At 34.6% G+C, this 12,627-nt stretch overlaps 1 protein-coding gene across 1 annotated transcript; it reads right to left on the bottom strand.

The window, feature by feature from the left end:
- Positions 1 to 11,774: 11,774 nt before the first annotated feature.
- Positions 11,775 to 12,296, bottom strand: LOC141719252 (uncharacterized). The gene has a single exon (XM_074521625.1). It carries the CDS (start codon positions 12,294 to 12,296, stop codon positions 11,775 to 11,777), a length of 522 nt encoding a protein of 173 aa, XP_074377726.1.
- Between the last annotated feature and the right edge of the window lie 331 nt (positions 12,297 to 12,627).

Genomic DNA, 12,627 nt, shown 5'->3' on the forward strand with positions numbered 1-12,627 from the left:
TTGCTTCATTATGAAGGATGTCTGTTCTTATAGACATTTGTGTGGTGACACTATAGCTAGTATGTAGGTGCTTATTATAGAATAAGTTCACTGAACATGACTCGCCTAGCTGAACAACTGATGGAGTTCACTCACGTGTCAGCAGTTGTTCGCTTAGTGATAGTTGTACAAGTATCCTTAGACTTGAGGTCATCATAGTCATCTTGTGTACACTGAACTATGCTTTGGTTTAGTTCTTAGTCTCCAGGGACAATTCTTAGGGCTCTTCTCGGTATAGGAATTTGTACACGAAGATAGTGTATGATCAATAAAGGATCTACCCCTTCCAGTGAAGGAAGCGAATGTTCAAGGCTGATCCACTTATGCTAGTTCAGGAATCTCTGGCCAGAGTAAATGAAATTAGAAAGGAGTTTCTAATTTGCATAGAACTACGCATAGTAAATGGTAAGCAAAGTGATTGAATTAGTAGGCTTGACACGAGATCCATGCCTTGTATTTAATCGGGACATTGTAGGGTAGAAGGAGTTTATTGTACGGTAACTATTCACTGACAGGTTCTTGGTATTCTAAGCAGTGAATTCATATTATCCGGATAGTCGCGATATGTTGAGAAGCATCACTCACGATGTAGAATAAATGTGATTAATTAATTAATCATATTTAATAAATTAGAGAATTTATATAAATAATGATAAAATAGTTTTATTATTATTTATTTCTACTACCGACTTAATATTGAACCTACAGGGTCACACCATAAAAAGAGAATGATTTTTTGGTGGAGGAATTAATTAATAATGGCTAATAATTATTTATTTGTGAAATAAATAATTAATTGGCAAATTTAATAATTGATTAAATGAGATTTAATTGATTATAAATTAATTAAGAAAAGTTCTTAATATTATTAATTAAGGATTTAATTTTTGGAAATTAAATCAAGAGAGAGAATTATTTCTAAAGTGTTTAGAAAAAGGATTAATAATTAAAACCTTTTAATTATTAATGAGAATAATAAATGGGATAATAATAATATTATTTATGGGAAAATTTCAGCTGAAAATTTTGCCTATAAATACACTATTATAGACCCTATTTTTATTCCAACCCTAGAAACCCAAAAGTTTCAGAAAACCAAATTCTCTCCACCTCCTCCTCCTTCTAAAAGTCGTTTTCTTGGTGGATACCGGTGGAGTGCTTCACACTTGAGGAGCAACTGCTAAGGATCTCTGATCGTTGTCTCCGAATTAATTTTAAAGGTTAGATTCGATCCCTAGAATTTTTATTCACGATTTATATGCTTTTATTTGGATTTTGTATGTGTAAAAGTGTTTTTCCACGCCCCGCTGCGATTAAAAATCCAACAATCGAGGCATAGGAAAAGTAGACAAGTGGTTGTTGAAGAGAGTCATTTGACGAGTACAAGTGAAATTGGAATCGATTGTGATAAGGTAAGTACTTCTAAACCTTTTTCGAGATATAATGCAAATATTTCTAAATTTTCTTGTAACATATTGTTAAGTGTTCAAAATAACTTTGTTTTATATTGTAAATACATTGAATCCTCCAGCCTTGAACCAGAGCCACATCATTTGATCTTTGAGCCGTAAGCCTTATTCTTTGTGAACCATTTCTTATTGATTTCCAAATACTAAACCACGCAAATATGACACTACTCTCCAAATATACAACCACCAAACACTGGAATAAAATTGTTTGAACATCCAGAAACTTTTATACTCAACCATACCTTTTGACATCAAAGAATTAAACCTTGTAAACCATTGTTCATCTAATACCCGATTCTCCTACAGGCTGAAGGCCATTTCTTATACATACTTCGATACCCCTTGTGATGCTCCTAAAATGCATCATGCCTTTATACAAATGTTTCATCACTGTTGATTACGATCTTGTTTTATTGAATTATATTGTTTATCATATTGAACTGCTTTAGAATTGGATAGTTTTTTTTATATAAGGACTAGATTCGTGGTCAGACCATATCAATGGTCAAGTTAGGCCAATGTGTGCCTTGGATCCAGTAATTAGAGCAGTGCTGTGTGCTTTGCTCGGGGTTAGTGCGTGACTGATCAGCAGCCTAACCTTGGTTTTAAAACTTAGAATGAATATCCAATTCTAATGATTGTTTAGCAATTAATTTGATTCCTCTGAACCATTTCGTTTGATCATTGATTAACCTCAATTATTGTCATTGTGACTTGCTGAGCTAGTCAGCTCACTCTTGCGAATCTTTTTATGTATTCTATAGTTAAGAAGGATATGGTTGATAGCGAGGTTTTCCCAGTTCAATGTACGAGCTAGGATTCCAGATTATGTTGGATCGAGCTAGCAGGAGCTTATTACAGTAGTAAGATAGTAAGATTGTAAGAATATTTTCATTATCAGTTGTAAGTTAAATTAGTTGGGATTTGGTACGTTGTAATAAAAGTGAAGGTTGTGGCTTGTTTTCATACTTTAACCTGTTGCGATCCGTGGTTATGTAAAGCAGGGTCATTGCAAATAATATTTCATATACAGGTTTATATATTGTGTATGTGTTGTGGACCCCAAACTTCTGACCCGGGTTTGGAGGGCGCCACATCAGAAGCAAAGTTGCTTTGGATGACTCAGTGCCAATAGATTTGTCATCTTTGAGTCTTTTTGATAACAAATCTTTGCTAGGCACCAGCAAGGGACGAATCACAGGAGGTTTAAATTCTACAATAAGGAGGAAAAGATCGATGAATGTCAAAAGAATTAGGGAAAGACACATAGACATCAAAAGATACGTCAAGAGTATGAAAAAATGACGTATACCTTTGGCGTAAGCATGACCAGAACTCATTTCAAGGTGAGTTCCTCCATCTTTAGGACTGTCAGAAGAAAGGCTTAGGACGGAATCAGATAGCTTAACAATGGGAGTAATGGTGAGCTTGTTCTTGGTCCTACTAGCGGCACTCCTAATAGCAGCCTTCTCATCACCATCAATCTCAGACTTCTTCATCAGTTTACTTGTTTTTAAAATATAATCATCAACATTCACCAGGCTAGCATTACGGATGGGACTGTGAAGACAATTAGGCCACAACCGATCGCCAACCGGCAAACCAAGGATATTTTCTACAACATCCCTCACAACAACTTTCTTGTCATCAAATTCAAAATCAGGATCTACCAGTATGGAAACAAAAATTGACGATTACATGAACAGGAAAATCAAGAACATAACATGCAACGCAAATGAAGACGACAAATGAGGGTAAGTGAGGGTATAAAACTAAATGAGGCTGGACATGTCCAAATCACAAACACAGATAATGATGGAGTAAAACAACATTATACGTGCGGCATGCAAAAGAGAGATTAAAGATTTTTATACAAGTAAAACAAGGAGAAACAAATAAGGACAGAAAAAGACCTTTAGAATTCCAACCCTTGTCATTCACATTGTCATTGTTAAGAATCAAAGGCTCCCCCTTCAGATTGTTCGAGAAGCAATATCATCCACCACCGTACTTCTTATGTCCATAAGAGTATTTAACAACATCAACATCGATTCCCAAGTTATGCTTAGAATTAATGGCCTCTAGACAAGCAAGCGTCCTCCATGCAGATGGCATAAGTTGTCCAATGGAGACATCAAGGGAAGACAACACGTTAGTAACAAGCTTGGGAAAAGGGAACACCATACCGATCTCGAATGGGTAATAGTAGAAGCAAACCCAATTTTCTCTAAGCCAGTCTGCATGTACTTGAAGAGGAGGGATTACCGTAACAACATCACAATGGAATAGAAGCTTGGCCTCTTCGAACTTCTCCTTTCTGAGATTGTTGGACTTGTTGTCATAAGGATCCAAGATACCCATATGAGTCCAATCAAGCTTTTCAGAAACTTCGTCGCTAGTTTCAGCGTTCCTAGAAGAAGAAGCCTTGCTGCATTTCTTGGTCATGTTTGTAGGAAGATAGTGAGGAAGGGAAAAGTATTAAGGAAAAAGATGGGAGGAGACGATATGGAATAAGAAGTATATATATCAGGAATATGATGGGGTTAGAGATAAGAACAAATGAAGAATTAAAGTTTAGGAGACTGGGTGATGTACTTGGACGAAGAGTGATTACGCGAGGAACGAGGAGTCAAGACACTCTAGTAATTTGAAGATGTAATTTTATTAATTCATCTGGCTTAATAAAATTATGGGCTATATTGTGAATACATTTGGGATTTGCACTAAAGCACACAGAATGGGCCACTTACAAGAGATATGGACAATTGGGCCATGACATGAAGAAGGAGGTGGCAAACAAATTAATAGAAGCCCACGAAGAAGGCAGATGGAATAAATCATATGGATAAGAAGATATGGGAAGAATAATTCAAAAAAGAATAACCACTATGAGAAGAAGTGGAGGAAAAGATGGAGTGGTGGGAGGATAAGGATGTAATTTAAAAATAAAAAATATGTATAAAAAGGTTGATAGACTACAATTAGAGGGCAGACATTCTCTACTGGAAAAACTTACACATTGTAATCTTTAAAGAATTTTAGTGAAGTCTTTTCTCGGTTGGATACCAACCCGCGGGTTTTACCCTTAACGGGGTTTTTCGCGTCACTAAAATTTGCTTTCTCTTATTTTATTTGCAATTAAATTATTTAGATATATCTCGATGTTAAGAAAAACCATCTTAGAATAAAACCCGAAAAAACATCTAAAATAGTTTGGCGCCGTCTGCAGCGATAAAGATAACAATAATAGTGTGTGTATGGGATGAGCATGATCGAAATAAATATCCAAACTAAAATCACTAAAAACCGAATAAAATTGAATTATTGAAAACCAGACTAATTAATAACCAAATCGAATAAAAATTGAACCATTAATATGACAACAGTTTGATTTTAATTTTTTTGAAACCAATTACAAACCCAACAGGACCGAATAAATAAATTATATATATTATATATATACATATATTTATATATAAGAATAATAGTATTTTTAATTTAAATTTATTGATCGTCTACAAGGCTCAACTTTAAATTTAAAGGCTAGCTCATTGTCTTTAGCCTTCAGCAGTTGCTAGTTAGTTTATGTCAGGTTAAGTTTATGTTTTTTGATATTGACAACGGTGGGAAGAAACTGGGTACTGGACTACTGGTGATATCTAATTCAGTATCCTGTACCGTTTGATTACACACCGACAATTGACACAAAAAATTTGAAGGCTTGGCTGAAGTATCTTTTTAGTGTTTTGTTTGCTTAAAATATTTTTTCCGGTCTACTGCTATTTTAACTTTGCTGTTATTCTAAGTTTTTCGGAGAGGTTAATCTTTCATTACCATTAATCTAATATTAAAAAGAGAACATGATTTTAAAAAAAGAATAAGGAAATTTTATAGTTTGGATTTAAAATCGAAACTGAATCATTTTAAGTCGAAATCGTAATTAAAAAACAGAAATCACACCAATGGTATTTGGTTTGTTTTTTATTTTCGATTCTGAAAAACATATAAATTTGGTTAAGATTTGATTTTCGGTTGAAACCGGACCAAACCAAACAACGCTCATCCTATGTTTGTGTATTTGTTAAGCGCTCATCCGTAGTGTGTATATATTGTTAGACAATATAAGAGTATATAAACATCCTATAATTTTCATCACCTCCGCTCCAATATTGTAAAAACCTATTTATTTCTAATTACTATCAAATCAATGCCAATATTGCATGAGATGTAACCTACAATCCATGTATACAATGTAATCAAGTATTAATTCTATAAATAATGCTTACTGTATTTACATTTGACCAAAGAAATCAGTACAAAATCTCCAACTTAGACTTTTTTTGGCAAATACATTTCCACAACTCCAATTTTTACGACTTTATAAATATTTTAAAATGTATTCTCACTATTCATTAAAAGTAAGATTTCATACATAATAACTCATATATTTCCGAATTCAATCAAACTAGCATCACCCATTTGGTATCTTCAAGTGGCAATTATTTATAATCAACCATATTTATTTGTTAAAATAATATCCACCATGTCATGAACTTAACATCCCGAAGGTAAATAAAAACAATAATGTGTATGATTTCTTAAATTTTTGACTAGTGATAATGTGTATCACATTTTCAATTTTACCCTTCAACACAATTAAATTTTTTCCTTTCCCAACTTCAACTCAACCAAAATTAATTTGTTACCCCAAAATTGAGTTTGTAGTATGATTATCATCTTCGATATGTAAACCGTAATAACCAATATATTCAGTCATATTTACCGAATAACCCATTTATACAACATACTCTTCAAGTACTTGACCATGATCTTCTTGTTAGTGTTTGTACCCTATAGACGATACTATTATCTTTTATTTATGACATTTGGATTATTAATGTTTATGTTCTATCGATTATTCTTTTCATAATTTATTATGTCTTAATTTATTACGATATAAATGTTAGATTAATAAATATCCTTGAAATATGATATGCATTCTAAATTTTTAATTACATGACTTAGAAATGAGATTACAAGAACAATATTAATATTTCTAAAGATCCCTGATTGAGTATTATTATTCTGAGACAATAATAATACATTAAGACTACTGTGTTTGTTGACTTATGATCACATCTCATTGATCATAGGTATATCGATACTAAAGTAGAAAACACAGGCACATGTAAATATACACGGTGTTGTATAGACCCAATATGAGATTCTACATGTCTGTTGTGTCATAAGTAATTCTCATAGTGATAATGATATAATGATCCTTAGACTTGAAATTATTATATTTCTATAGGAGAATTAATGTACTTTGATTACATTAAAAGTTACCTTTGATGACCAATTATGACACAAATCAATAATCTGCATTAATAAAACTTATGAGGGCCTCAACCCCGGGGTCAGGAGTTGACGTCATCAATAACAATAATAACAACATAATATAATCCAACTTAACATAAACATGACCCCTTTACCAAGATCTTTTCCAGGTTTAAGTATGATTTAGGTTACAACTATTATAAAACCAACTTACAACAACCATCCTGATGTAGCTAACTTAACATAGCAACTCAACAGACCATCCTTGGTCCAACACAACCATCTCAGAGGAGCCTGGCACGGAGAAAACTGGAACTCTGCCCGACTATCACGGAAGAATCTCCTAGGCATCTGCAATACATATATAAAATATTCTGTAAGGGTGAGCAATCAATTGCTCAGCACTACCACTATATGAATAATAAGTAAAACAGTTTACGATAAAGCAGTGATATGAACAGAGATAATAGCTCATTTGCAACACATGGTAAACATTCATAAACTGGATATTCCAAAACTAGCATGCTATCAACAAAACAAACGTAGTAGTGTGCTTTGTACAAATACCAGAGTTTAATTCTAGCATGCCATTTTTATTTCTAAATCCACTGTATAAACTACTTGTTCTGTTACGAGAATCACAAAGCCAAATCAGATACGTACGGATATGTGAAGACAGCTGATCAGGCTATCAACACCAGACGGCTCTAACTGCCATCCCATTTACCTGTTCTGGAACTCAGAGACTAGCTAGGTCTCTGACCTACTGGACTAATCGCTTATATAGTGCGCGCAACCGAATGAGCCTCTTATGCCACCTCAATAGGCCCTCTGGCCCCAATGTATCCCATATCTGATCATTTTATCCAGTTTCAAAACACTTGTACCTATCTCATTTCAAAATCATTCGTTTTACCAGCACACATATAAAATCCAGTTCGCAAATCATTTCATTCGAGATAGGTACTTTTTCGAAGTTACTTTTCCCCAAAACAGATTTAAAAACAATGATTTATAACCATAGGGGATACGTAACTTAAAATGTTTCTGTTACATTACGAGAATAAAACATTTAGCTATTCATACGTACTGAACCATAAAAGAATGGTCAAGGGTACTTGCCTTGCAGAGCTTTACAACTAATACTGTTTGACCTTGGACTGACTTGAACGTTTGGGCTTTATCGCCTTACTATTAGACTATTCTGGATCCGACTTTATCACTCAGGTCCTTCACATGGAACCTTACTGAGTTTGTCGACTGATAAATAGATTATCTTTAGCCCAATGCCACTCTCGGGCCTTCCGACTATAACCTACAGAGTTGAAATACCCTACATTAGACGACCAGGTATGCTTGACATATCCTCGCTAACAAACCTACCCATGCGATATCAAATCCCGACTCGTAATTATACATATTATTGTAATACATGTATCGGTTAGGGTTCACGTTCTCGAAAGTCGGTTCGATATTCATTTTCAGAAAATTACTTATACTCGTCATTTTACGAAATTAGGGTTATTGAATTTTGGCAAAATATTTTACCACGACATATATTCAAGTTTCGTATAAAATATTTATATATATATACATATATTCGATCGACATCCTGATAATTATCAGATATGCTCCCGTATTTTCGAATTAATTTTCCGAAAATCGGGCAACACTTCCTTTATTTACCGGCTAACCCATCGAAGCAATTCGACGTTATAACAACCAAATTCACAACATCAATAATCCACAATCAGTCCAATTCACAATCCAAACACTAGTACGACTATAATAATAATATTCTACTTTTTGCTTTAAAATTAATTTTACAAGTAATTTATTTATTATAATTTATTTACATTAGGACTCAGAACCACGTCATCATAGTCCACCGTCGACTCACCGAGGCTCATCGTCGACGGCGGCAAAATTTATTGGTGCCCGATAATACTCGGGTTTCTAAATAAATTTCACCGATAAATATTAATTCATAAACATTAATCATATCGTTCTTGCAGAAAATAAAATAAAACTTTAAATCAGCCATGTAATTCGCGAGCAGCACACGCATAAAATACACATCATAGACGGAGCAAACTGAACATAGCCAAAGATATGGCCGGAAAAACACCGGCGGCATTCCGCAGAACCACCACCACCACACATCACCGTAACACACACACACACTACTCAGGAATACACACACACAATCAATACACACACGGGCACAACTGATACACACACGAACACAAATATATGTTGGTTGCACGCGCACGCAAGCGCGCAACAGCAAAAGCAGCGGCGAGTAGTCGCCGAAAAAAGAAATCGAGAACAGGGGAGGTGGCTCACCGGAATAAGATAGTGATGGAGCAAAGAGAACGGGAGAAATAAGGGAGAGTAAGGGAAATGAACATAGAACAGGGAGGAAGAAGATAATCGAAGGAGGAGGAGGTAAACATTGGAGATGCAGGAGAATAAAGAGAGTAAAAGGGGAAGAAATGGGATAATCCCAATTATGCTTATCTACATCATTTTTTTTAATTCCTTATCAATTCACAGCGAATCACAGTGGTACACGAAGCCAACACTCCTGGAAATTTAACACGTATAGAATTTAACACCTGGCGGCTAAATTATATTTCGCATTTCGCAATGTATCAAACCAAGTTGTGCCTAAAACAAATTCATAAAATTACAAAAACAGTCTTAAAACTTTCTAAAAATCCCGAAACTAATAAAATAAAATTTTCATAATTTTTTTAAAGCATTTTTGAAACGCAACTCGTACCCGTACTTCACAATTAACGAAACAAGACGCGGGTGAAATTAACCCAAAAAAAAATCCCAAAAATAATTTTAAAATTCTCAGAATATTCCAAACTTAAATAAATATAGGTTTTATAATTTTTGAAGAATTATGGAATTAAATTCGGATTTTACAAATAAATGCAATCAAAAAATCATACATGGTTAAATAATTGATGAAATATTGATTTCTAAATTTTATAAAATCCAAAAATAATTATGGTAATTATAAAAATAATTTTAGAGACCATCCAAATATTTATGAAAATAAATCAGTCATAAATTCACTTTTAAAAGTGAAAAAAAATAATACAGCTCAATAATTAATTACGCGAACAACCCTGTACACCACAAATCACACATAGATAATAATAAAACAACACATAGCTAACAAAAGCTATACACCTATTTTACTTATTTAATAATCCCATAAACACACATTTAAATAGTATTAAAATATTAAAATATACGAGTCGTTATATCCTTCCCCCTTAAAAAGATTCTGTCCTCAGAATCTGATCTAACCAAACAAATGAGGATATTTGTCAAGCATATCTGACTCTAACTCCCGAATGAACTCTTCTTCTCGAGGATGTATTCAAAGCATACTGACTATAGATATAAACTCATTCCTAAGGACTCGCTCTTAACGGTCTAAAATTTGGATCGATCACTCCACACAGAATAAATTTGGATGAGAGCCCATTGGCTCCTAATCAACGACTTGGTTCGAATCAGAAATATATCGATTTAACACTGACATGTGGAACACTTTATAATTTTGCTGCAACTGCAGCGACAATAGTAACTCATGAGCAACTTTATCTTATATTGTCCGAATTATCTTCTCACTTTGACCCTACTCTTTTCAATTCCTTTATTAATTTCTCAGTAATCTTAATCACATTCAATTCTTCTCTTCTACTCAAGACATTTGTCCCTAAATGGACCTTACTTGGTTGGTAGTTACTCAAACAACCATGGCTCATAATCAATTTTATTCAGATTTTCATACTTTCAAGCTCAGTATACAATTGCTACTTTTCAACCCTTCGCAGACATTACTTTAGGTGCTCAACTTGGCATTTCTTAGTTCTTGAATGGGCGAGGATGTTATCAATAAATACAATTACACCACCCAAATACTCCTTATACACCATGTTCCTTAATTCCTTATAGACAACTGATACACTTGTTACTCCACATATTTTCACCAGAACTTGCAATGCTCATAACTCATTCTAATCGCAATCTTTGGTATGTCTTCAGACTGGATCTTTAGTCAATCTCCGAGAAACAACACACTCCTTGGATTAAGTCACACAAGTAAACAATTCTTAATAGGGTTACTTATTCTTCTTCATCATTTTATTAAACTCCCGATAATCAGTACACAACCTCACAATTCCATCCCTCTTTTCCAATAACATTACTGGTGCACCTCAATAGACTATATCGGGTATGTTCACTTTCCTCCTTCCAATAACTTTTACCATTATCGAACTAATTATTTCGTTCCAATGGCCTCCAGAACTCCAGGGCATCTATTTATTACTCAAACTTCCCCCAACTTAAGTATTTTCTTCTTCGTATCTTAGAACATAGTGGATCTACCTTGTATCCCTAGTTTATTACTCATGTTTCTCGCATGATTGGAAGAACTTCCTATATTACTTCTGCACCTAGAAACTTACCTTACTATTGGCTTTTTCTGGTAATCAATCATTGCCTTGGTTCTTTATGGGGGTCTTGAGCAGCTGATCTTTTACTCCTATTATAAGTCTTAGCCTTGGCTGTACTGGACGTTAAACCTTTTGATGCACTACCTTCCATGCTAACTCGGGAAGCACTCCTACAGTTCTTGGCAACATGCCCCACCTTGCCACAGTTATAACAGGCGACTCCTGGATTTTCCACCTTACATTCTGACGCGTAGTGTTCTTTCTGTCCACACCTGAAACATTCAGTATTTGCCTTACACCTTCCATCATGCCTCTTACCACATTGCTTACACTCTGATATAGGCGACTTAACCAACTTGGATCGATTAGAGCTGGTTGAAGTGCTACTAATCTTGTTTAAAGAAATACTTTTCCCTCTAAATTCTTTATTCTTACTTCTTTCAACCTATTTCTGAGACCTCTGGCTGGATCCCTCTTGACCTGATGCTTCTTCCATATCAACTATCTTTCGCTTCTTATCTTCTTTTTCTCTAGCAACTAACTTCTGATCAAGTTCAATTACTAAGGCGGCCTGAACTACGGAAGGATACATCTTGAGTTGTATTGCCACCACTCCACTATAAATTTCAGGCTTCAATCCTTGTTGAAACCTCCTTACCTTCTGAGCTTTAGAGCATACATAATCTGGTACAAACCTAGCCGACTCTATAAACTTAGCCTTATACTCAGCTACGCTTCTATCACCTTGCTTCAATTCTAGAAACTCAATCTCCATTTGACTTCGCACACAACCTGGAAAATACTTTTCCAAATACAACTCAGTAACCCTAGCCCATGGAACAGGGCCTTCTCCTACTAACGCTCTGGTTAATTCCCACTGGTAATTCGCTCCATTCTTTAAGAAGTAGCTTACATAATCAGTCTTAAGATTATCACTTACTTGGACAAGATTGAAAGCTTTGTCCATCTCTCTTAACCATGTTATAGTAGCTATTGGATTAGGTTCACCTTTAAACTCAAGAGGTTTAACACTCTGGAAGGATTTGAAACTAACACTTTGGTTCACTCCTTACTGTTGCTGTTGCAACAGTAGTTGCTGCTGCTGAACCTGTTGGATTAACTACAACTGTTGTTGCTACTGCTGGCGCAACAAGTCTAGAATTTCATTTATAGTTGGACCCTCCACAAAACTACTACTATTTTCTTTAGACTGGGTAGCTTTCTTGGGTGGCATTTTCCTGGAATATATAAATGAGTTTATTCAAAACATAATAAAATGTTTGACAAAAGATATCACC

Source organism: Apium graveolens, chromosome 4 (genome assembly GCF_009905375.1).
Source record: "Apium graveolens cultivar Ventura chromosome 4, ASM990537v1, whole genome shotgun sequence".
In the NCBI taxonomy this organism is placed as follows: Eukaryota; Viridiplantae; Streptophyta; class Magnoliopsida; order Apiales; family Apiaceae; genus Apium; species Apium graveolens.